Source organism: Ictidomys tridecemlineatus, chromosome 1 (assembly GCF_052094955.1).
Source record: "Ictidomys tridecemlineatus isolate mIctTri1 chromosome 1, mIctTri1.hap1, whole genome shotgun sequence".
In the NCBI taxonomy this organism is placed as follows: Eukaryota; Metazoa; Chordata; class Mammalia; order Rodentia; family Sciuridae; genus Ictidomys; species Ictidomys tridecemlineatus.
Genome location: NC_135477.1, coordinates 160,704,796 through 160,731,167, shown reverse-complemented (window position 1 = coordinate 160,731,167; position 26,372 = coordinate 160,704,796). Strand labels below are relative to the sequence as shown.

The 26,372-nt window shown below is 48.2% G+C and overlaps 1 protein-coding gene across 7 annotated transcripts in view; it reads right to left on the bottom strand.

Moving 5' to 3' along the window:
• Acsl6 (acyl-CoA synthetase long chain family member 6) overlaps positions 1 to 18,074 on the bottom strand; it is a 57,890-nt gene extending 39,816 nt beyond the window's left edge. Inside the window, exons 1-4 of one of the 7 annotated variants that reach the window (XM_021733604.3) lie at positions 17,865 to 18,071; positions 10,735 to 10,891; positions 9,817 to 9,907; positions 614 to 834 (exon numbers count right to left, since the gene is read on the bottom strand). In XM_021733604.3, coding sequence (XP_021589279.1) covers positions 614 to 808 — 195 coding nt within the window. In that variant the 5' untranslated portion in view covers positions 809 to 834; positions 9,817 to 9,907; positions 10,735 to 10,891; positions 17,865 to 18,071. Of the gene's footprint in view, positions 1 to 613; positions 835 to 6,030; positions 6,306 to 9,816; positions 9,908 to 10,734; positions 10,892 to 17,864 lie in introns of those variants that run through there. The other 6 variants (XM_021733603.3, XM_021733606.3, XM_021733602.3 and 3 more) reach the window with 6 other exon arrangements.
• Between the last annotated feature and the right edge of the window lie 8,298 nt (positions 18,075 to 26,372).

The following is a 26,372-nucleotide window of genomic DNA, read 5'->3' as shown; positions in this document are numbered from 1 at the left end:
TGGACAAAATACCTTTATTTGTTTTTATTTTTATGTGCCGGGGATCTAACCCAGTGCCTCAAGCATGCTAGGCAAGCACTCTACCTCTGAGCTACAACCCTGGCCCCAAATTCCATAAACTTAATAAAGATGCCTGGAACACATTTGTGTTTGTGTGCTGGGCCACTGTACCCTCTTCTCCACAGAGATCTACATATAAAGGGCCATGTGCTCTGAGAGGGCAAGGCCCTGGGGTAGGCTCAGGTCTGGATCCCTACACTAACCAGGACTGGGCATAGAAAGAGTTTAGGAGGGAATTTACCTGAAGTTCACAGGACCTGCTTAGCCTACTGAAGCATAGATGAACGAAGGTCCCCTATTTGAGAAGCTAGCAAACCAGATGCCCAATGCAAGGTCAAGGTCAATCTCTGCCATGGGACAGTTACTAGGAGAGGAGCATCTGGCAAGAGATGCTGCCCAAGGCTCCTGTAGAGCATGCTGGCTGGTTGGCAGGGAAAACTGGAATTTTCTGGGCCACTTGAGGTCAAATGAGCCACAAGTTTGGCTTCTACCTTCAAGATGCCTGTCCTCTTCCTGCTACTTTCCACAGCCAGACTGCTCCCACCCTGCTCACCTCCACTTCTTCTGACTGCATCAGGAGGTTGCATGGTGGTCTCAGGGCCTTTGGCCGGTGAGTGAACCAGTAGGCAAGGATGGCAGCCAATGCACCCATGCTCACAAGGGTGGTGGCTGAGAGACTGCGGAAAAACTGGCCCAAGTCGCCCAACTCGGGCAGCCGCAGTATCCTCAGGATCTCCTGTGTCTGCATCTTCTCCAGAATTGAGAGGACAAACTCTGTAGGAGACAAGAGATAGATGAGGGAGGAGACCCAGTAGACAGGCTGGGGAGGGATCCTGGCTCATAAGTGGTACACTGACCATGGCCAGCCAGGCTCTGGCTCAATATACTGAAGAGCAGACTATGGGCTAGTTAGGGTGTACAGTTCAGGTGCACATTCAGAAGGCCTTTTCCTATGAGAAGCTAGAGCTCTCAGCACTCACACAAGACAGTCATATAATCTGACCCAGTTTTCCTGAGAATCACAGGCACTGGGCCATGGCTGACAGCTGCTTCCACATCTTCCGGGGGCCAGGATGTGCTCTGGCAGCTTTGGTCATGGAGCTGCTCAGGCCCTAGGACCTGGGTACTCTGCCTTTCCTGTGTGACTCTGCTCACAGGGCTGTGTTTATCATCGCTCCTGGGGTGTAGAGAAAATGTAAAGGCAACAGAAGTACTCAGAACACTGCAGGATGAATGGGATCGAGAGATATAAGCTCTACCTGCTCCACCTCTAAGCTCTCAAGTCCAGGCCCTGATTCTGAGGGAGAGTTCAGCAGTGCTCAGGTATCTGCAGGCCTGATGACACAAAGACAGTGACCTAGCTGACTATGTGAGCTCTATAGTCCTGTGCTGCCACACACTGAGTACAAGAGGCATTGCTGGCCCCACCATTGACTGGGCTCTGTGCTGTCCTTCCTGACTCCTTCAGTTAATGTCCAGAGGAAACAGGAGGTAGAAAGTATTAAACTGGCAGGAAGAGAAACAAACCAAGGCCCAGCAAGAGAGGGATCAGAAAAGTGCTATGTGTATTCCTAAAGGTAACCAGTACCTCTTGGGATGTTATGGGTGCTGGCCAGTGTGCCACCATCACCCACTGCAGCCCAAGTGGTATGGTGGGCCTTTCAGGGAGACATGGGGATGGACAATGTGATCCATGAGAAGCATTGGTAAGCAATTTTGGTTCCAAGAGAGCAGGTCCCAGGGTGATCCTGGGTCTTCCTGTTAGCTACTAAGTAAATAAGTATTGACAGAACAGATACACAACTAGGCTGGGCTCAGGGTGAGCCAGACATCAGATGCTGGCATCCACATTGAGATCCCTTCATGTCATTATCCCAGTGGGACCTGAATCTAAGAAGCTCCGCAGAACACCTATAGGTCTACCATCCCAATGATGGCAGACTGGGCCCCCACAGGTACCCTCCTCATGGGCCCTCGGTCCTTGGAAGAGGTCCCTGTGATTTCCTTTCTTGGGAAACAAGAAGAAATGCAACAGTGGCTACTCTGCAGCCCTGGGATATGAGCCAAACAATTGCTTGACCCTTAAGGGAGGAGAGATCTGCTAAAATTTCAATAGATGGAATTTGTGCTAAACTGTAACATTACCACATGGACTATGAGGTCAGTGTTGTGCAAGTCATCGCAGAGGGGGAGGGGAGGGAGAGAGAGAGAGAAAAAAGAGATGGGGGAGGGAGAAAGGGAGGGGGAGGGAGGGGGAGAGAGGGGGGGAGAGAGAGAGAGAGAGAGAGAGAGAGAGAGAGAGAGAGAGAGAGAGAGAGAGAGAGAAGCTCCTTGGATAAAGTCCATTCTCATTTACTTATAAGCTATTGATAGTTGAGCATATTCCACCTCTTTGAACCCCCACTCCTCAGTCTTTAAAATGGGATAGTATTAGGCATGTAAAGCTCCTTGTACTGCATTTAGTAGAGTCAGAGGACCAAAGAAATGGCTAAAGGATATGCTTGTCTGACAAGCTGCTGCTCAGCCTAGGAAACAGAAAAGGGTTCAGAGGCAGGGCTGGCCCATGCTGGTCCAAATGGCTGGCAGAGGCCATTGGGTCCAGGTCCTGCAGCCCCATAGAAGGAACTGATGATCTAGAGGTGTACAACAGGCTGAGTTCTGGGAACACTCACCAACCTCCCACAGGCTTGGGTGCTCCAAGCACCCAATGAAAGTGAACCCCCAGCCAGGCAGAGCATTCTCCCTGAGCTCACCTGAGCCTGAAGTGTGATTTTGTCAGCAGCTTTTTTAAGCTGAGTCAGTTATGACTGCACCCCACAGGAAGGACCTACTCCTGGCAGAGCAATCAAATTAAGGTTCTGCATCATCAAAACAGAGGCCTAGCTGTGCATTACAATGGTTCACAAGGAAAACCTCTATGGGGGCTCTGTCCTAGCTGGCATTCGTGGGACATTGACTTCCCTGTACAGCAGATGAGAAGATCAAGTCACAGCCAGGCCTATGAGATAAATGACTCATTACTTTGGAAAATCTAGACATGCTCTGTAGCTCTTGGGTGAGCTGAAAGACAGACAGATGACTAAGTGGAGGCAATGGGCCTGAGAAGTCCCTGCCCAGCCTCTGAGGCCTCAGCTATATGGACCCAAAAGTTTTAAAGAGAACCTGGGAGGATATCTCATGAACACTAGTCCCTGGCCCTTGGAAGTTGCTCACAGACCCTAAACTTCCCCAGAGAGTGGGTATTTGTGGCACTAGGTGCAATGTTGGAGTTGTCACAGCATACAGCAGAATGGACATGCCATCCATCCATCCTTCCATACATCCATCAGACCCCCACGTGGCCCTTGCTCTCCACAGATCAGTGCTGGGCCTGCTCTCAGTCCCATTGCAAGAAGACATGAGGGAGTGGGCAGAGTCAGGAAGTGTAGTCCAAGCTGTGATCATACAGAGCGAGTGAGAGAAGGTGCCTGACTCTAGCATGGCGAGTCTGAGCACGCTTCTGACAGGAAGTGATGCTGATGCTGAGACCAAAGGATGAAGAGGAAAGTGTCCCAGGCAGAGGGCATCGACTACACAAAGGCTGGAGCTGAAAGAGCACACAGAGTGCTTAGGAAACTGAATCTTCTGTTCAAGATAATAAAAGTTTTGAGCCTGTGGAAACTTGTACAAAGGTCAGCACTGAAGTCTGGGAGGCCGGCCTTGCAGATCTGCTGAGCTCTGGGTTGTTACAGTATCACAGTTCTCTCAGAGGTGAAATGCAGGACTTGTCTTAACTTCCTGAATTCCTGATGCCTGAGAAACCCTTTCCATCACACTGCACTGTGTGATCCTCCACGTACTCACTGTGAGGAAGTAGAATACAGGGCTCCTTCTTCACTGAGAGAGGAACATGGTAGGTGCCAAAAGAACCAGGACTCAAACCCCAAATCATTTCTTTGTCTTGTGTGGCCACCCCACACCTTCCAATATTGGATCCAGTTTCACAATGCATCCTCTCCTTCAACTTGGTATTGAACCCACAGAAAGCCAGCTGCAGCCTGCTCAGAAGAGCCAAGGCCCAGTTTCTAAGAGGTAAGGTCAAGTGTAAGGCTGAGACATCCTGGACGTGGGGATCAGCCTATCAGATCAGTCACATGCTGTTGTCTTCCCTGCATACACCATGTGTAAGCTTCTTCTTGGCCTCACATGAAAAACTCATCATCTTCTCCTGGCTGGGTTCTTGTCCTCCCCCTGGGGTTACAGAGTCCAGTGGGCAAAAGGCTTGGCTGTCTGCTCCTCCTCAGGTGAGGTGCCCACCCTTTAGGAGGCATCTGCAGTGGCTGTAACTCCTCTGTCCCTGAGGCTGGGCCTGCACCTTTTCATGGCTGGACAGCAACCAGGGGGTCTCATTCCTCCAGGTGCACTGGCTTTCTCAGATAGTAAAAACGGCTTGCATTTATTCTGAGATTCCATTCAGACCTGGGAGCCACTGAAAAGCAGAACTGTTAAGTCCAGGTCCTCTAAGGACACTGGCCTCAAAGCCAAGCCACGCCATCAAGACCTTGGCATGTAGGAGGATAAGAACAAGGTTTGAAAGTCTGGACTCCTCTCATTACTTCAGGGGGCCTTGGCCTCCTTTGACCTCCTCTCTTTGTCAATATGAGCTGAGGCTTGGTGGTCCCTGGGGTTCCAGCCATGCCTGCCTCCTTCTATGCCCCAAGAGGTTCTGCAGATTGCAGCAGCTGTGAGGGGGGATGGTGTGTGGACAGCACTCATGGGGATCAGTGGTGCTGGTGTTGCCAGGTGAGAGACTGTGTTTGTAAATATTCACCTGGCAGGAGGACCCAGCCCTCAGCAAGAGCTAGCCTCCTTTTGCCCCCAACCCCAGCACATCCCTTTTTCTCCAGTATAGACCCATTCAGAATACCAAGTAGTGACACAGTCTGGAGCACTGGGACTTCCTCCCACCTTACCATGTCCTCTGCTGACTCAGGACACATGGTGAAAGCAATAGCTCTTGTGATCCAGGATGGGAAAGAACAGGAAGAAAGGGGCCATAGAGGGTGGCATGTTGGCTCCAAGGTGGGAGGGTGGCAGAGGCAAAGCTCTGGAACATAACCCCTGTGGCAATGGCCCTGAGGCCAGTGGTTTGACTCCAAGAACCTTCTGCTAGTACAGCTCTCTGCCCCCGTCCCCCACCCCTAGCACTCTACGCCATCAGTTTAGTTGGATGACTCTGCAAGGAAGGACCACTTCCTAAACATCTCTGAAGCCTGAGTACTCCTCTCCACCTACCCAGTCCTGGGCCTGGTCCAGCCACTACCAAGGGCAGCCCAGAATGGTATACCAGACTTCTCCTGGTTCTCCTTGCTCTCGCCTGTGCTTATACTAATGCCAAAGTTATTTTCCTGATAAATCAATGTGTCTATGTCATGCCACTGCTCCAAAACTTTATCTGGTTCCCTATTGCCTTAGTCTAAATGCCAAACTCATACTGGCCCTCCATGCTCCTCATATTCTTCCCTTCCCTTAGACTCACACCAGTTTGTTTCTGTATCAGAAAGAAATAATAGAATTCTGGGTCTCTGCAAATCCCCAAGAACTTCAGAAATAGTGGGGAAGCTATGGTATCAAAGAATATCCTCAATTTCCAGTAAAAACTCCAAAAAGAAAATTACAACCTCTCCCAGGGCTTAGGCTCCAGGACCCCTAGCAAGCAAGCTTGGGAAAGGGCCCAAAGGGGTTTCCAGTGCTAGACTGACCTTGGTCCAAATCCTAGCTCAGACTCTTGATAGCTGTGTAGCCTTGGGCAAATCACTGCACCCCTCTGGGCCTCACCTCAAACAATCTCATGGCAGAAAGTGGGATGCCAGGTACATAATAGAGGAAACACTGGGTAGACAGGAGCTAGCTGAAGCAGTTTACTCCCTTTCTTTGCCAGCCAAAGGAGCTCAAAGATAACTTGCAAAAGCAGATGCATTCACACCCTACCTTTCCAGCGGGCTCCTGGCACTGAGAAGGTAGCTTAGCTGGTCCCACTAGAACCAGCGTCCCTTTACAGGGCCTGTGGGGCCCAGGGAAAGAGGTTACCACATCTTGATCAAAGCACGAAAGTGGCGAAGGCCCTGTCCCTGGGAACAGCTGATGGTAACAGCCGCCTGCTCTCAGAAGCCGGGAGTGGAGAGGTGTTAGCCGGGGAGGCAGTGGCTCCCGGGTGGCTGTGGGAGCAGGTCTGGCAGGAACCAGGGTACAGAGCAGCTCTGTGAGGAGCTACTGGCCCCTCAAGGCCCCCGCTGCCCCCCCTTCATCTGTACATGGGGCGGTGCTGGCTCTGATCAGCTGGAGCTAAGCAACCCAGCCTTAACCCTCACTCTGCCAGCTTGCCAGAGCCTCCGCCCACACTCCTCTGCACCTCCACTCACCCCACCTTCAGTCCTGGAGGGGAGTCTACGGGGTGGGGGGGTTATCAAAGGACAAAGCCTCCTTACACATCCATCTGAGACACTGATTAGGTGCCAGGAGCTTTGTGCATGGACTGGTGACCTACCCTGAGCAAGAGCGGCAGGGGTGGTAGGAAGTCATGGGGAGTGAGGGGGTGGGGATACCAGATCTCTGATGTTGAAGGAGGGTGGCGCCATCCACCCGGCACTCTGCCTCCAGCCTCTCCTAGGGGCCACCTCCACTCCACCCCCACAAGGTCACAACCAATCTTGGAAGAGAAAAGAAACTGGGCATAGTTTCAGATACAAACAATATCTACTCAGGGATGCTCTGGGGAGTAGGGTCAGAAGGTGGCGGATAGTTCATCTTCTCTACAGGACCCCAGGGCAGCACATCAGCCCCTCCCTATTGCTCCCTAAGAGGCATTCAGGGATGACCACCCTGGAACTAGAACCCACACCCTCTCCTGCTGGAACCAAAGCCAAGTTCTCCGCAGCTTTGCCAGACTGGGGCACCTAGGTACCAGGCCTCCCAGGGAGAACCTCACTCTTGAGGTCAGTCTCCACAGAGTGTGGGGAGGGGGCTGGCTACTTCTGTAGCTCTTTCACTCTGTCCTTTGCAGCTTTTCACTCCTACTTCCCTGGCTAACATGTAGCTGGCTGGGCACACAAGGCACGCAGCTGTGCCTGCTAGTGAGGAAGACACACGCAGGCCACAGGGCCCAGTTCAACACCAACCCCAGGCCCTACCCCGACACCAGGTGCTTCTGGGCACTTCCCAGTCTGTTACTGACACTTCCCAGCCTACTGTTCCTCCAAATCCAGTCCACCTCCCTGCAACATGGCCTAGTGCTCCAAGCTCCCTCTTGAGACCTGTTTGCTCAACCTGCCTGGGAAATCCAAATCCCAGGCTGAAAAAACTTTCCATTGCTCACCCCATCTTTGGGGATAAGACATACAGACACCTTCTGCCTCAGCATCTAGGAACTAGGCCCCCCATCTCCAGTCCTCCCTGATTAAAACTCACAGATACCTGAGGACCAAATTTTGACCCACGCAGCCCTTTTCCTTCCTCTTCGCAGGATCCTACTTTTCTCCTCCAGACACTGTCAAATCTTCGTTTAGTGCTTCCCAGGAAATTTAGTGGTCACAACAAAGTCCTGGTTGATGGAAAACCATGGAGGATGCCGGGCTTGAAGTTGGGACAGCAGTTCTTTCCTAGGAAGCATGTGTTCCTATTGCCAGGTCAAGAACTGCATAGACCTTGCCAGGTGTGGTGGTGCACACCTGTAATCCCAAGCAGGAAGTCTGAGGTAGGAGGATTGTAAGCTCAAGAGCAGTTTCAGCAATTTAGTGAGGCCTTGTCTCAAAAAAAAAAAAAAAAAAAGCCAGGAATGTAGCTCAGTGGTAAAGCACCCCTGGGTTCAATTTCCAGTACTAAAAAACAACAACAACAACAAAAAAACACCTCTCACATGCACCCTGTAGCCACTGACCTGTGGAGACGCACATACGACAGACCACACTCAGCCCAACAACCACCCCATCTGCACAGGGATTCAAGCTCCTGTGGGTGAGGGGCTTTCTCTCCACTTTCCTCTTGGGTTTTAATTACAATCAAAGAACCACAGACGATTGGGGCAGAGATGGAACCTAGGGCATCCACGACTCTGGAAGCGTCAGGGGATACCCACTGCACATCCCCCTAGAGAAAAAAAAGGGCCCATGATACTGGGTTGCTGAGTTACAATCTGAGCCTCCCTGTGGAGCTCAATTATAGCTCTGAAAGTGGAAGTAAGCCCCTGGACATGGAAAGGCCTAAAGTGTCCCAGCTTCCCAAACTCACAGAGAACATCGCCCCTTTTAGCAGCCTTCATTACCCTTTTGTCCCCATCCTCACAACAGAACTTCTCAAAAATCTCACTCACCCAAGCCCTGGCCAGGGAACATGAACCCACATTCCTGATGACAACAACAGAAAGCCAGGCTCAAGCAGCACTTTCAGGAACTCAGAAAGATGAGTAACCTTGAGAAGAGAGGAGCAAACAGAAACACAGTATCTTTTCCAAGCTTTGAGATAAAGCTTGTCCCTACCATGAATCAGGCATAGCAAAATTCTCACAACAGAGGGTCAAGAGAAGCTAAAACAATGGCAGCAGCTCTTTGGAAATATTTTCAGGGAATGATGACCAGGACTGATGGTCCTTGGATGAGCCAAGGTCCCAATTTCCTTCATTCCAAGACCCGGGAGAGCAGGCATAACCCCAGGGATACTGGTGGGGACCATGGACACCACACAGGCAGGGGGACACCACCTGGCCAGGCCCTACTGTACAGGAAGCCAAATCCTGTGGTTGCAACATGATCCTTTCCCTTCTCAGTTGTGTCCATATTAGGACTGCCGGTGTCCTGGCCTCCGAAGCAGTGATCCAGTTCCCTCACTGGCACAAATGTGGACGCACCACAGGCCTCCAGTGAAGGACACATCTGCCAGGAGAGATGAGCTCTCAGAGTTCACCTGCACGTGGGCAGGGTACAGGTGGGATAGAGTGTAACTTCCTGCAATTAGGAGGAAGGTCCTTGAGGTAGGAGGATCCTGGCAAGATATGGTTGAGTTACTGAGGTGGGAGGAGCAAGAGAGGAATTTGCTCACCTACTTTTTCACTTCTGGTCTGCTGGGAACACCTGCTCACGAGGAAATTCATGAGACAGAATCCGAGACACATCCTCCCATCCAGAGAGTGAGAGCAAGGTAACAGTGGAGACAGGGTGGGAAGGAAAGGAGAACCAGGTGAGGACAGAGTGACACAGTGGGTTGGCAAGGCACAGGAAGAGCCTGTAAGATATTGGGGCACCTGACAAGAGCACAGTAGAGGGAAAGAGGCACAGCATGGCATTTAGCTGTAGAAGGCAAAAGATTGTGGTTGGTACTGTGTGTATGCCTAATTCCTTCCAAGCCACAGCCCACAAGCTAATGATGCCCACCAGCTCACCTGACCTAGCATCCTGGGAACTGGGGATACGAAAGCACCCCAGGCAAGCTGTGTCCCTCTATCCCTGCCAAAGGACTACCACTATAGCCAGGAGCCTGCCTGGCTCTTTTACCCACCATTCCAGGTGTATTGTCCCTCTGTGTGCATTGACAATGAGCAAAACAGTTTTGCCTTTGGTTGAGGGTACATTTCCTGGAAAAATATGATACATAGCTTAATTTTCTGGCAAATTTGATAAATAGCTTAATTTTCTTGGCTGTCCCATACACTGGCAAAATTCTTCTCAATTGCCTCAGGAAGGAATAAATTTGAATTTCTCTTCAGTTTAGCAAACCTGCACCCACCTGAGTCACCCCTCTGTGGCTCAGGGCTCAAGAGGGCAGTTGCAGTCTCAAATGGTCCTCCTGCCAGCAACCACCAAGTCCTATGGTACCCCTATGAGAGCAACCACAGGGTTAACACCAGGCTCCAGCAGCCCAGCCCTTAGCTGGGCAGGGAGTACTGGGAACTCAGGCCTCCTTTTCAAGGCCAGGATGAATGGGGGATATGCAAATGGCCGCCTCCCGAGGAGCGAGGAGGGCAGGGGAGGGCTTGTGGCTGGCAGGCCTGCAGCACTCCACTCGGCCTGTCACATGAAAGGGTTTGTACTCCTGCTGCTGGCTCCGGTGCCCAGCCAGGCTAGGGCTGTTCTCACCAGAAAACAAAAATCTCTTTCAGACCAAAGCAAAATGAGGCCCCAGCTGGCCCAGGAAGGCCATTGGACATTGTTCACGCTGACCCAAGGAGAGCACCCATCACTTGAATTCTCACTTTTCACCCACTGAAAAGAAACCCACCATGTTTCCAGAGGGAGCTGGAGGAGCTCTAGGGCCATAGAGAAGAACACCATGTAAGGTCAGGGTGGGTGGGACCAAGAAATAGGGTCACCTCTTCTGAGGCTCTCTGTGGGCATTATCCTTTCCAAAAATATGAATGGCTGAGACTGAGGTAGCAGCCTTTTTTGGAGAAGGACATTTCAGTGATTCTTGTGGAGCTCATGGTAAACACAGAGAAAGAAATGGGGAAAAAAAAAAAAGGTGCTGCTAAACAAGAACACCTTGGAGTGTATAGAGGACTTTTAAGAATGGAGACCTCATGTATACCCTGCCAGGCACCCACAGCACTGCTGACACCATGCCCTCAAGCTGTGGGAGGAGTTTATGGTAACCCAGAGCCCAGTGTGTGGGATCACAAGCTTCCAAGACAATCCAGGGCCCAGATACCTTCTTCAATAGAAGCACCACAGCAAGGTCAGTCTCCAATCTTTTTCAGACTTTTAGCTGCTAGAAATGCTGTTTTTCTGCCACTCTAGGGTCACCAGGAGCTGTCCATTAATTGCTGCATAAATCTTGTACCCCAGGAGCACAGATGCGACTTGGACTAAGGGGAGACAATGACACAGCAAGATCATTTAGCCTGAGAGCACATCTAGGACAAAACCACTTAGGAAAGAATTCAGAACCAACAGGAAGGCTAGTGGGTACTTGAATAGATGTCCCACGACTCAAGGGAGATAGGACTTGTCAGCTCCTCCGCCCAAATAAAAGGCCCAGCTCTGAAAGGTTGACGGTCCACTGTCGCCTCCCTCCTTGGGTCTTTCTGCTTTTAGTTGGGAACACATAGCGTGCATGTGAAGCTACGGTGCAGACATGTCTGTAAGAGTTCAGGGAGCCATCCAGGGAGGAAAATTAAGAGGCAGCAGGGGGACAGAGAGAGGACACTTCAGAACAGATTTTTTTTTTTTAAGTGGGCTTCACAGGTAACCACCTACACTTCTATCTGGCCTGTGGCAAGGAGATCAGGGTCACATGTACCCAAATCCCCCACCAGCCCACAGGCTAAGGGAAGGCCTGCCTTCCCCTAGACAGATTCAAAATTTGGGAGGAGGTGCCCAGAGGCAGAGTGGGGCTGAGCATGGCAAGTTAAGGGTGTCCTCCAGAGAACCATATCCAGGTCTGGAAGGTAAAGTCACTCAACACTCAACAAGGTCTCTGACCACTAAGCAGGATCCTGGGTCCTAAGTGACTTTAGGTAACCTTAGTACTAGAAGCAGAACAAAAAGGCCAGAAGTGCTGACTCTTTCGAAAGGGTCTCAGCTGTGTCCCCCTTCTCCATTCTGATAACTGTCCCCTCTCATAGACCTGGGAACATCACTGTCCAGCCTCCAGCCAACCTCCTTGTCCACTCTCACTGGCTGGCCACATCCTACCTTGCTCCTCTGTCTCAGCTCTAACGGTCCTTGCTGTGTGGCCTCTTCTGACCTTTCTGTTCAATCTCTGGTTGACCTCACTATCAATTGGCTTTTCTACCTATTTGGTAGGATCTCTGATCAGGGTCCAGAGTGGTCTATAGCTAGGGCTGGGATGGGTGGGCAGATAGAGCTCCACAGAAGAGCTTAAGGCTCAAAAACAGTTCACACACTGCAGGGGAAAATGGGGCTTGGTAGCAGGGCAAGTCCTACTTAGTCCTTCAGGGTCCAATTTCTTTCTCTTTTTTTATACATTTATTTTGTTTATTTATTTTTATGTGGTGCTAAGGATCGAACCCAAGACCTCACATATGCTAGGTGAGCGCTCTATCGCTGAGCCACAACCCCAGCCCCCAGGGTCCACTTTCTATATACTTGGGCCACACAGTTCTGGGAGTGTGGCAGGGTCCTAGGAACTGTTTAATGGGGACTGTCTCATAGGTGCCCATTCAACCTGGACTTGCCTGTGCTCTCTCTCTCATTCCTCCTATGCTAGTCCTAGAGATCTGTCCCTGGTCCCAACAGGTGCCAATCCAGATTTGTTTGTCCCAAGGTCTGCAAAATGTCCTAATTTTCTGCTCGAAAGCCCCAGAAGGCAACTATCTTGGAATATAGGCCTGAATGGGCAGATGGCAAGCCAGAAGTAGCTACCCCTAATTCTCCTTGGACACCGCAACAAACTCTAGCTGAATGCCTGGACTAAGTGTGGGGAAAGGAAGGGTGTCTCTGGGAAAACTAGGTGAATAGTCAGGTAGGACTACTTGGAATATTAAATCTTTCAGACTCTTGAGACGACTGATTGAGTCTCCAAATAGCTCAAATTGGCTCAGACTTTCCCACCCTACTTCCCACTTTCCCACTTCTGTCTATCAAAGACTGCAAGCTTCACATGAATCAGGGGTTACACAAAGAACCTAAGCACACTTCCAGGGAGGTCATTGAACAGGTGAGTGAATGATGGGGCATACCCCTGGGCCTAAAGCAGCATGTCACCCACAGCGTTCCCCTCCCCCACCAATTCTGGGCCCAAAGACTGGTTGGTGGGAACTCCTGTGAGACCAACACAAAGAATGGGGCTACCATACCAGGCCATCCATGAGGTGAGGACCTTGGCTGGACATTCCTTTTGGCTATGCTTGACAGAGTGGCCAGAACTCCAAGTTTGCCAGGAGGCTAGAACCTTGGAGCTCTAAGGAAACATCAGTTCTCAAAGAAGACTACCTTCCCCATAACGAGTTCCTCCTGAAGCTGTGAGTTGATTCGTTCATTCATTCTTTCATTCATCAAGCCCTTTCGGAGATCCTGCCACTGCATCTGTTCCAGGCTGCACTCATTCTCAGCATTCAAGGTTATCCAGTGAAGGCTGACCTAGACTTGCCAACAAGGAATTCACACCTGCTTTTCCCTGTTGCTTTCACCATATTGACATCTTCCCCCAGCTTAGCATAGAGCTTGGCATTTTAATAGATGCACACTAAAAATCTGTTGTCTGCTGATTGACTTATTGTGGAGAGAAAACAGCTTGTAAAATAAATACATCTTTACTTATAAATATATCATCATTAAAATAAATTATTCCCAGGGAATTCTTTATTTTTATTCATTTACACAATAAACTCTGGTGTACACTGCATGTCTACCCTGGGCTGGGGACATAGAGATAAGACATCCTGGCTCTGCCCTCAAGGAGATCATAGGACTTATGGAAAAGGTCAAGCACTGCTGTTCAGTGGAACATGTGTCACTAAGAGATGCATATGGCTTGTCTAGCACAGGGATGGTATCATTCTGGCCATCCATATTCCCAGTTCCAGCCATATCTCCTGATGGCTACCATAGAGAATAATGTCAACATGGTGTGGCGTGGCATTCTGGCCTATGGAGCCCAGCCTGGCAACCTCACTGGCAAGCAGAATTTGTCCCTCAACTTCATTCATTCCTGTTGACAATCTTTTCTCATACCCATCCCTCTGCCTGCTATGCCTTTTCTTTCCCTACTTCCTTTTTTGCATACTGAAATCCTGGAACGTCCATGGACTGGAAGTCTAAGGATGTGGGTATGACTCAGCTCTTGCAGGTTGTTTCCCCATTAAATCTCCCTGGGTCTCAGTGCTTCAAGGCTAACAATGCCACAGGGCTGTAGGAAGACTGAAGGATATCTTAAAGAATCATACAATATGGTTATTAACAATATAGTAGCTGCTCAGTAAGAGTAGCTAAATCAGCCAGGACAATGACACACACCTGTAATCCCAGAGATAGGAGGATTGAGAGTTCAAAGTCAGCTTCAGCAACTTAGTGAGGCCCTAAACAACTCTGTGAGATCTTATCTCTAAATAAAATACAAAAAAAGGGGCTGGGATGTGGCTTAATGGTTGAGTGCTCTTGTGTTTGATCCCCAGAATCCCCCTCCAAAAGTAGCTAAGTTTTCAGCAATACTCCCCACCCCACATATACACACCCAGAACTTCATTCAATGAACATCTGAGTGACTACATGTGTCAGTGTTGGCCAGATATACAGTATAGCTTCTGTTATTCAAAAGCCTAATTTTCACTTCTTTTTGCAAACATGTCAGAACCTCATCCTCACTCACCTCACCATATGCATGGGACACCCCTGGTTCTATCTGGTGCTGTAGCTGAGCCAAATTCAGCCTTCTGAAGGTCATCCTAAAAGCCCTTATACTCACAAGAGAAAGAAACAGCTAAAGAGCAGAATGGCTGGTTCTGCCGCCCCCTGGTGTCAGTGTGCTCTTGCAGGAGCATCCCACCACCACCAGGCTGTAGAGAGGAAATGTTTCTGAGGTCAGACTCTCCCACAGGGTGACAGACCCTGTGCCAATGCAGGCTTTCTTCTTTTGTGAGGCATATCCCTAGCTGACCAGACAGCTGTCTGTTCTGTCTGGAGTTCCAGCACCATCTGTCTCAATTTTTGGCTGCCTTCTTGGGCCTCCTTGAGTGGCTCTAGACCTCATTCTAGTTTTCCCTGCTAGTGGAAGCCTCGGGGGAGGGGTAGAATCTGATGGGGTTGAGCTGAGCAGGGTATGCAATTCTGCACCTGCCCTGGCAACTGAAGCCAGATGCCTGCCTTTCCAGTCTTTGAATTGGCAGTTCTGCCTCTTCCCACCAGGGCCAGTTCCACTTCCCCTAGAGTAAGGACCAGGGCTGGGGCCTCATTCCTTCCCCTTTCTGGAGTCTAGCCTCAACTCACACCATTCTTAGGCCATATCTACTTTTACCCATAATATTATAACAGGCTCCCATCACATTTCTGGCCTCTACTCTCCTCCCCATGGCTCAACTTGTGGCTAAATAGAGGGTTCCTCTACTCATCTCTCACCCCAAATAAAACCCATTCCTCCATGACCTCCTTCTACAAATCAGGTTGCCCTGGCACAAGATGCTGGAGACATACAAACACACACACACACACACACACACACACACACACACACACACACACAATGATACACTACCTTGGTTTTCTCTGCACACATTTGCTGGTTTGACTTTCTCTACTAGCCTCTGAAAAACACTCCATTATGCCCCAGAAGCCTACTCAGATATTCCAGTGATCAGGTATGCAATTGAGCAGATTGGACCCTGTACAAGGGTATGGAACTATATCAGGTTAGGACACCCTAAGGATACCCTTTGAGAAATCTATCTACCAAGAATGATGCCTCTTTCTACTTTGTACAAAGGAGCCACATAGGAAACTAGAAATTCTAATCCATTTGCTCCCAGGTGTCCTCTGAGTGCTTATGGCACATTTTCTCATGACAGGAATAGTGTCTGACTTATACTGGACCTCTTTTATTTGTCTCGTTGTTTACTATAAAACTCAGGTAAAACCCGGGCTGACCCAGGACTCAGTGTAGCCCAGAACACATGGTTGACAGCCCTTCTTTCAGGTGACTCCCCTCTCCTCCTTTACACCATTCTCTCCTTGAAGACCCTGCTGTCTGCCCAACCGTGATTCCATCCTTTCCAGATTGGGAAGCAAAAAAGCACAAAACTCTGTATTAAAGAGTGACATTGGCTTGGGGATCCCTGCCTATTGCTGGCTGAGTGGAAGAAGTATCTTGTAGTTGCCACAGGACCCTGGATTACAAGGCATATGTTACAAGGCACAGTGCATTCTCAGGTGTGTTCACTAATCTACAGTTCTTACCCCCTGAGAAAGGCTGGGGTCCAGGTAAAGTTCCAAGGAATGTGGACACATGACCTAGGAAAGCCCCACTATGTATGTGAGGTATTCCATCCAATGAGAACCATGCACCAGCACCAACCTCCTACTCTGCCTTGAAATGTTTGGTCTCTATTGAAGCAGCTATTATCTGCCCCCACTTTTAGGTCCACTTTTAGGTCCCTGGATAGTCCCATAGAAAGCCAGTCCCCTCATTTTCTATCCAAGGAGATGTCTGGCCACTTTGGGAAATGTTCCACAAGGAAGCAGGACAGAAGGCTAGTTTAAGTTGTTGACGACTGATCTTGGCTTATAGACAAGAACCCCATACACTGAGGGGGTTTTTCTCACAAGCTGTTGATGACCCCTGTCACCAAGTGGTCTTGCAGCCCCTAGACACCTCCCTGAATCCACAGAATACCAGATTTTCAGAGAGCTTCTTTTGAACCCATGGCTGGATGGGGCCTCCTGTGGGTAGGGCTAAGGAGAAGCTCTGAGACCATCCATCACTCAGACAATAAATGGTGACTATTACTATCATCATCAACATCATCATCATCATCATCACCACTACCACCACTATCATGATTTTGATTATGCCTGACCCTAGTGTTAGCACTGTCCTTGCCTGTTGGGTGTGTATCAAGACCAGAGAGGCCGTGCACAGCCTGTCATCAGACACTGGCAGACAGAAGGAGCTTAGGGAGCTGAAGAGATTAGGGAGGTATTACTCCCCCAACACAGGGGGAGTATCCCTGTGGCCTAACTTAGGACAGCAGTGGGGGAGGGGGAAGTGATTACCTGGCCCATCAACCCTTCAGGTTCAGGCCAGTTACAATCAAACACCTGGCACTGGTTGATGAGTTCAAACCTCAGATCAAATCCCAGTCTACTAGATATTCATGTGACATTGGGCAAGTTGATTAACCTCTGAATCAAAAAGAGTTAAGACCAACCTCCTAGGATTTTCTGTGAATATTAAATAACATGCAAAATCATCTATAAGGATCTCTAATGGGTCAACTTCTTCCCCTTTTTTGTCTCAGTAAAAACTTCACAACCATCTCTGATAATGATGATGTTTAAATGTAAAATAATAATAAACACTGACATTCATAGGACATTTGCTCCAGGCTAGGTCAGGTTGAAGGCCAGTTTAAGGGTAAGCACTTCACATAAGTAATTGAGCAGAATCTGCACATGGGGGTGGGACTGTAGGTGAGGGTATTATACTCAGGAGAACCCAAAGGCTCAGTCAGAGAAAGGCCAGTACCCAGGTGTGGGTGTATGGGGGTTGAAGGAAGCCAGAGATACTCATAGACTGCTAAGAGGGTGCAGGGATAAGGAATTCGCAAAGAGAAGGGAGTGGAAGCAGTGAGGACATAGCCCCAGGCAGAGCCGGGGCAGATGAACTCAGTTTTATAGCAATCTTCTACTCTGGCAGGAGGGCAAGCAGGGAGTGATTGTAAGGAGGTCCCTGGCAGGGATTCAGAACCCTGATCAGTCCTGGCTACACACTGACCACCTACTGCGGGACCTAAGAACCAACATCCTTGGTTTCTGGTCCCAATAAATGAACAAGGACGCAATAAGTCTGTCCCCACTTTGACTCAGGGCCTAATCTGATCAGCAGGTCCTCACAATAAGAGGAGAGGGGCGCTAGAAGCCAATGGAGGTTGTTGTGGAGTCGCAATGAGCAAGGCCCCCCCCCATCTCCGCAGACCCAGCTGCTTCCCAAACCCCGCCCAGAGCCCGCCGGAATTGGGGGCGACCTAGAGACCTTGAAGGGACAGCCAGCAGCCCGGGCCGGGGACTCCACAACCGCGGGAGTGTAACACCCGCACCTTGGGCCAAGACAGCACAGCTTACGGGAGATGGAGGTCCGGGACCAACAAGGACTACGCAGGGACTTACCCACTAACAGCCAAAGGGAACCCCCCGACACCAGGAAGAAGGTCAGCATGTCGGTCAGCCGGGCCCAGCCTGGCCCGGCACGGCCTCCAGGGCCCGCAGCCCCGCAGCCCCACTGTAGCAGCGCTGCCGCGCCGCCGCTGGGTATTTTTAGCCCCCGCCTCCCGGCTCCGCAGCTCCCAGCCTCCCTGCGCCGCTGCGGAGACTGGGCGGGAGGGGGAGGGCGCGGCGCGCGCTCGCTCCGCACCAGAGCCCCACTCCCCGCCCGCAGCCTGGCCGGGTCGGGGCTCCTCCCGCGCCGCCGCCTCGGAACCGCCGAGCCCGGGCGGGGGAGGGGTCGCAGCGAGCACCAGCCCTCTCGGCCTCCGCCCCCCCAACGTTCTGGGGAAACGGGCTGGAGTGGGGCGCACGGGCGACGAGCAGTCGTCACCCACCCCACCAACGCGCAACCCTTACCTCCGCGCGACCCCGCGGTCTGGGTTTTATTGCTAGGCAGGCTCCGGTGGGAGCAAGTCGCAGTCACTTGTCTAAGGGGTTGCAAAAGCTGATGGGCTGAGTGCCCACTGAGCGCCCACCCTCCATCCGACCTAGTTTGAAGAACTGACAGCCTGCGGGTGCCACATCTGCTATCCAATGAGGGAGCCATAAGGGTCTACCTAGGTTCTGCAAAGTAGTGCCCAGATCTTTTGGGGATGCACAAAGTCAGATCTGGGGCTGCACAAGGTCACAGAAGCTTCATGTGGTCCTGGGCTGCCAAATGTGGTCACCAGTTATAAGCATGCCACATGAAGTCACAGGCAGCCACATGGAATCACGGGTGTCCCATGAGGACAGAGACTTTCATGGTCTTCATATACAACAATGTGTAGCACATGAGGTCTCAAGCCCTTCATTAACTACTATGAAAGGTCATACAGCCACTCAGTCTCAAATGGTCCTACAGCTGACTGAGGTTTGGAAATCATTTCAGTGCCTGAAACTAAAAGGAGGAAGCCCAGTTGCATAGGTTTTTTTTTTTTTTTTTTTTTTTTTTGAAATAAGAGCAGGCATCCCGATAGGGTCTCATAGACATTTACACCTCGATTTCAGGATCACCTCCTCCCAAAGGTCTTGCTTCTCAAACATGCTAAGTCTACTAAGCTTCCAGCACCGAGGACAGCGCTCAGGCAGCCCTGCCCTCTCCACATGCACCCTATGAACCCTGGAACCGGTTAAGAACCCAGGAAGAAAAGGGTAGGAAACTAGAGAACAGATCAGAAAGCTGATGGTGGACAGATGAGACCACTTGCCCTGTGTGCATGTAAGCCCACAACTTAGCAGGTAGGTGTGGGGACCTATATCCATAGCATGAGTATCTGGCATGTGTGCACCCAGGTCTGTCCGTGTGCAATCTATAAAGGCACAAGTCTGCAGATGTGTCACTTTCAGTCTTTAAAATAGAATCTTTTCACAGGCTCTGGATCCTGGGAGAGCTGCTCTTGCTTGAACTCAGGCGCAGCCTGGCAAGGACTTTGCTGAAATCTCAAACTTGGCAGGGTTCCTCCAAGAGGTGTCAGAGGCTGTGTGACAGGATCCCTCCCAGCAGGTGACACAGTTGTCAGAATCCCTCCCCCAACACCACACTCCCACTGGCAGCAGACTAACTGAAGACCCAGAGGTTATCAGGACACTCAGGAGAAACCAGAACACTGGGCAGAAAGAATGTATCTCCCCAAATCAGATTAGCCTAGGGATTTTGGCAGACAATTTCTCCTTAGGCCAGGGAACCAATAGAGTGTTTCTTCACAGAGTAAGGGGCCCAGGATCAGGCAGAAGTCACAGGCCCGGTCTTCCTCCGCAGCACTGAGAGCTGCAGGAGTGCTCCAAGCCCCTGGGTGGCTCCTGGCAGCCTCCTCTCCAGAGTGATGTCATGGGACACATTTAGCTTGGCCTCCTGCAGAATGTCGCATCCGGTTACTTTTCCTACAGATGTCTCTGCTCCTTGCGAATTTTTTGATTCAAAAACCTATGTAGGAGCTGTGACTGATTACAGCTTAACTGAGTATTTTTCTGTTTTCCTGAGTATGACTTGGCTTTTCCTGAGGGATGGAGAAGGTCCTGTGCCTGGCTGTGGGATCCTGGCCAGGTCTCTCTCCTTTCCAGTGGGTAAGGAAATTTGTTCTTTTCTGTCCTGGGTTCCCAAGGTCTCCTTCCTTCTTTGTGGTTGCTCCATTCATGGACCATCCATGGGCAGCTGTGACTCTGAGGCTTCTAGACTTCTTGAGTGCCACAGCCATGGAACCCAGCAAGAAGGAACCCAGAGTCATGCTGTAGGGTGGAGGGAGCTGGCAGCCTCTTAGACATTCCTCCTGGTCAGCAACAATGGTGGGCAACTCTGTTCACACTTATTTCCACCCACACTAGCATCTTTGAGGGCTAGCAATTGTTTTCAACCCTAGCTCAGGGTCTGGCCCAGTGAGTACAGAAAGCACTATCCCTTTTGGCAGGGCAGAACATCTGCTCAGACCACAGAGCAGTTCTGGCCTCCTCCTATCCATTCACTCTAGGTACCCTTTGTCTGGCCTCCTGCTGGAACTTGGAGGCAGGGGAGACAAATCAGAAACAACAATAGCAGTAGTCTAGCATGGTGAGCTTGGTGACAGAGGACTGATCCTATTCTAACCAGGGCAAGGTCTCCTAGTGGAGGAAATGTTCAACTTGAACCATAAATCTTTGTGTGAGAGTTTGCCAGGCTTCAAAGTGGGGCAAAGTATACCATTTCTAGACCTGTGTCTGTTTCTGTCATGCCATACAGCCCTGGGTAAGCTTCTGCCCCTTTCTGTGTTCATTGGTACAAGGAAGTGTTGATCCAGAGACTTCAAAACCCATTAAGCAAGACTCTGCTGCCTTTTTTATCATCACAGTTGAATGGTCACCCTCTAGGCCTGAAAGGCACAGTGTCCACTGCATTCTGTCTGTTAGTGGCTCTAAGAAACAGCCTAAGATGAGCTCAGCCATTATGGGTTCAGGTTTTCCTGCTCCTATGACATCTGGAATATTTTTCTTCTCTGACATTGTCGGGGGGCTCAGTTATTTGTATCTCCCAGGCCTTTTTGAACACTTATATTCTGTTAGTGTCTCACATTGTAATTATATCTTTCCAATGAAGCTCAGAAAATTCTCTTTTTCAGCCTCTCTTAGGCTGGTCCTTCCTAAGGAGGCGAGATGCCTCCATGAGTCTTTGATCCCAAAGCTAGTAATATAGTGCTATATATAGCAATATAGTGCTATATTCTATATTCAATATAGAAATAAGGGCAGCCATCTTATTAGCACAAGGATGGTAGCAGAAGCAATGGTTGACAGATGATTCTTGGAATTATTACTGAAAGATGAAATTTGAGGCTCTTTCTTTCTTTCAGTACCAGGGATTATTGAACCCAGGGGCACTTTACCACTGAGCCAAATCTCCAGCCCTTTTTTATATTGTTATTTTGAGATAGGGTCTTACTAAGTTTCTTAGGACCTCATCAAGTTGCTAAGGTGGGCTTTGAATTTGTAATACTCTTGCCTCAGCCTCTCTTGTTTCGGGGATTACAGGCATGAGCCATCACACCTGGCTTGAGGCTGTTTCTTGAGCCTTCCCAAAATGCTGTGAACCACCTAGCACTCTTTATTTAGCATGCTCCTTTTCTGCTTTAAACAGTTATTTAATAGGATTTTGTTTTTTACAGTCCAGAACTTAGATTGACCTCCTCACTGTCTCACTGCTAAGCCCTCTAGAGGTTGTGGCTATAGGGTTAGGGACATAGCACAACACATCTCCTGTCCTCATAACTGCATACACTAGTAATTGGAGGCTCTGGCTGGTGAAACCAGATCTTTGCTCTCCTTTATTTTGACAACCACAAATCTAGAGAACTGATCCCAAACCTTGAAATTCAGCAAAGAATCTACTCAAGATAGCTGCCCTGTCTAGAGCAAAGGCTTTGAAGACAAGATGAAATGGTTGGAGACCGGCAAACACTCAATGCATGGACCCCAACCAAAGATTAATAACATTTTTCAATTTGGAAAATATAGAAAAATATGAAATGAAATCACTTGTATTCTATCCCCCAAAGATAATAACCAGTACAATTTTGCATATTTTCTCTTAACAATAGCATCTCACATTTATGTAGTGTTTAGTATATGCCAGGGATTATTTCTAGACACTTTACATGTTATGGACTGGCTTGTGTTCCCCTCAATTCAAATATTGAAGCCCTAACCCTCAATGTGACTGTATTTAGAAATAGAGACTTTAAGGACACAAATAAGGTTAACTGAGTTCATAAGGGTGGAACACTAATACAAAAGGACTATTGTCCTGATAAGAAGAGACACCAGGAATAAAAGTCACATGAGGACACCAAGGGAAAGAAGTCATCTGCAAGCCCAGGAGAAAGTTCTCAAAAGAAACCAATTCTGACATCACACTGATTTTGGATTTCCATCCTCCAGATATGTGTGTAAATAAAATTTTTTTGTTTAAGCCACCCAGTCTGTGGTATTTTATTATTAAATTTCTAGCATAACAAGACAATATGCTAACACATTTAATGCATAAACATTGTTTTCTATCCTTGTATTGCACAATTTAATAAGTGTTTATTAAATGAATGAATGAATGGTAGATACTGTTATGGTTGAGATCTGGACTCTCCCCCAAAGACAGCTCATGTGTTGACAGCTTGGTCCCCAATGCAGCAATATTCAGAGGTAGCAATATGCAGAGCAGTATTTACTTGCTTTGGGCAAGTGACTGTATCTAACCTCTTCAATCTATTGATACATTCATAATTTATATGGATTTAGAAGGTAGTAGAAACTGTAGGAGGTGGGCCTAGTTAAAGGGAGTAGATCCTTGGGAACTATATCTTCTCCCCAGAACATTTCCTTCTCTCTCTCTCTCTCTCTCTCTCTCTCTCTCTCTCTCTCTCTCTCTCTTCCTGTTTCCAGGCAGCTTTGCTCTGCCACACCCTTGCCTCCATGCTATTCTGCCTCACTACAGACCCACAGTAATAGGATCAAGATACTATGGGCTAAAAACCTCTCAAACTGCAAGCCAAAATAAATCTTTCCTCCTTTAAGTTGATTTTCTCAGGTATTTTGTCATAGTGACAAAAAGTTAACACAAATATTGTTTACTCAGTACCATATGCTTTTTAAAAACTTGACAATTAAGTATTTCTCCCATACTATTATTTAATTACATTTTTAAAATAGACATGTGATACTAACAGTAAATGTTGCGTCCCCACAGTAAGCAAGGCACTGTCCTAGGTTCTGGGAATATAACAGTGAACAAACAAAAAATCTTGCCCACATGGAATGCAATTGTTCCATGGAAATGCCTTTGCCCAACTGTCAGACAGGAATTAGCCCACTTATTTGGGAATGTTTCTTTTAATGAAAATTCTCTGATGAGTAAACCAGAGAGAGTCACAATTAATAAGATCCTTTTCCTGGGCTGGGGATGTGGCTCAAGCAGTAGCGCGCTCGCCTGGCATGCGTGCGGCCCGGGTTCGATCCTCAGCACCACATACAAACAAAGATGTTGTGTCCGCCAAATATAAAAAATAAACATTAAAAATTCTCTCTCCCTCTCTCTCTCTCAAAAAAAAAAAAAAGATCCTTTTCCTTTTAAAAGGCCGATTAACAACTGAAGGGGGCTGGGGATGTGGTTCAAGGGGCTGGGGATGTGGCTCAAGCGGTAGCGTGCTGCCTGGCATGCGTGCAGCCCGGGTTCGATCCTCAGCACCACATACAAACAAAGATGTTGTGTCCGCCGAAAACTAAAAAATAAATATTAAAAAAATTCTCTCTCTCTCTCTTAAAAAAAAAAAAAACCAACTGAAGGGCTTCTGATGCTTCTCTGAACCATGGAAAGACAAAGCATTTTGAAATTGTTCTTAGTCCACCAGGCTGGGAGTTAGTACTGGTCAAGCAGTCAGCACCTCCAGGTTCCTAAGGAAACACCTATGCATAGGTTCCCCATTCATGCAAGGTCAAGATTTGGTGCAAAATAAACTACATTTTAAAGATTTGGAAAATAAAACAAACTAGAAGAAAATAGAGTTGAATGTTATGCCATGTAAGGATGGTAAAGGCTTTTCCTGTACAACATAGAAAGCAGAAACCACAAAGGAAAAGAGGGGTAGATTTGAACGTCTGACTACATGCAAATTTAAAATGTCTGCAATTTAAAAACCACCATTTAAAAAATATAAAAGATAAATAGATAACTTGCAAAAAATATTTATGCCACAAAAACACAGCCAACAGACAAAGTTTGATATCTAACCCAAATCAATAAAAACAACAACAACCGAGTTAAAAATGTGACCAGGCAATACAAGGAAGAAGAAATGATTTTCTTTTTTGCCTCACTGCTCACTAAGGTGAAATATAATGTAACTATCTGAATGTTTGTTCTCCTTCTTCTAGAAACTATGGTAAGTTCTTCTTTCAGAGCCATGTCACAGGGCACTGACCCCAGGGAGAAGAGGGAGAACCTGCATTCCATCAGCCCCTTCACTCATTTGGAAGTTGCCCTCACTATTCCCATATGCCCAGAATCCAGTTCCTTTCTCTCAGTGACTTCAGCCCCACCAGTCAGGCCAGTTGATTTCTCTTTTAATATTGTTTTAGTTGTAGATGGACAAAACATCTTTATTTGTTTATTTATTTTTATGTGGTGCTGAGGATCAAACCCAGGGCCTCACACCTGCAAGACAAGCTCTCTACCATTGAGCTACAACTTCAACCCCAGGCCAGATATTTCTAACAATAAAATCAGGGTAGAGATGATGAGAGAGTGTGGGTGTATCTGAGGGTCTGATGTCTGCAAATCCTTATTGAGGACAGTTTGGCAAGAGGTGTCCTCCAAATACTCTTATCCTTTGATGACTACCAGTGAGTTTGCTTAGAAATTAACACAAAGAGTGTGGAAATCAGGAATTATTTGTTCCTCAGAATTGTCATTGAAATATTATTTATAGTAATGCCAAGTTGGAAATTACCCTAATGCCCAATCACAAGGATGAAATTTTTTTTTGTACCTCTACAGTATGGTATACAAAACAGTGATGCAGAAGATTGCATAATGACACAGAGAGAGGTTCGTGGTATATATCCAATTGAAAAACAGCAGGTTATGAGAGGATTCAATAATGGCAGATTAGAAGAAGGTTGCATTCCTAGTTGCCTGAGGCTTGAGATTCAAGCCTTAGGAGTACTGCTTCTCAGAGACCTGGGTGAAAGAGGGATTTCACTAAAATTCAATATTGGAGATTCAGAGTGTCTTAGAGACTCAGGAATTTGGGTACATTTGCTCTGTTTCACAACTGGCTGCAGAGAGCTGAAGCAGGAGCTGTTTTAAGGTGGCCGCAGCTGCTTCTGTGGGAACCAGGAGATCAGAGCAAACATTGCCATGCTGTACCAATAAGTGCTTACCATGTGGCCTATGGGGCACATAGCAGAACATGAATGAAACAGGCCCAGAGAAGATTTTATCCAGGGAGACTAAAGCAAATTCGAGCTCAACTTGCTTCTCCTTGGACTCTGGTGGCTCATGTGACCAACTAAAATGGGTTAGGAATCTGAACAGATGGGTGTGAATACATTCAGAAATTAAGCCTGGGAATACTGTATTCTTGGGCAGCAGAGTGTTTGGAGGATTGGCTCTCTTGCCCCATGAATAGAATTTTTGTGAGGTTCCTGAGAGCCAGACTTCTGGCAGAGATCTGAAATTGCCAGGTCTTAGAGATATGTTGATGTAATCTCTCCAGAGCAGATACTACCCAAAACCCCTGTGGACTGATAAGTCCTAAGTCTCACCTACCAGAACTCCCTCCACATAACTGTTAAGCAGCCCCACACTGGAAGTCCATCCATCTGGTTCATGCAGACTAAACTCCAAGTGATAGTACTTCCCATTCATACTGGTAAGAAAGGAAGCTGAAACTTATTTCAATCAATAATTCAATATTAAGCCATTCCAAATGGCAGCTCTGAGAGCAACACAAAAAGAGAAAGGGATTAATAACCCCCACTCATGCTCTTGTTGTCAGTAAAGAGTTAATTAAGAAATGAAAAGAGATTTGGGTAGAGAAGAGAGGCCCATACCTGTAATCCCAGTGGCTCTAGAGGCTGAGGCAGGAAGATCATGAGTTCAAAGCCATCCTCAGCAACTTAGCAAGGCCCTAAGCAACCTAGTGAGACCCTGTCTCAAAATAAAATACAAAAAGAAGGCTGGGGATGTGGCTCAGTGGTTAAGCATACACTTGGATTCAATTCCTATTACCTAAACAATGAAACAAACAAACAATCAAAAAAGATTAACTAAAAAAGACTAAGACTCAACTATTTTATGTTGTTTTCAGGAGATGCACTTTCCACGTAAAGACAGCCACTGGCTGAAAGTGAAAGGATAGTAATTGATATACTGTGAAAATGGAGTCCCCAAACAAGTAGGAGTAGCTGTTC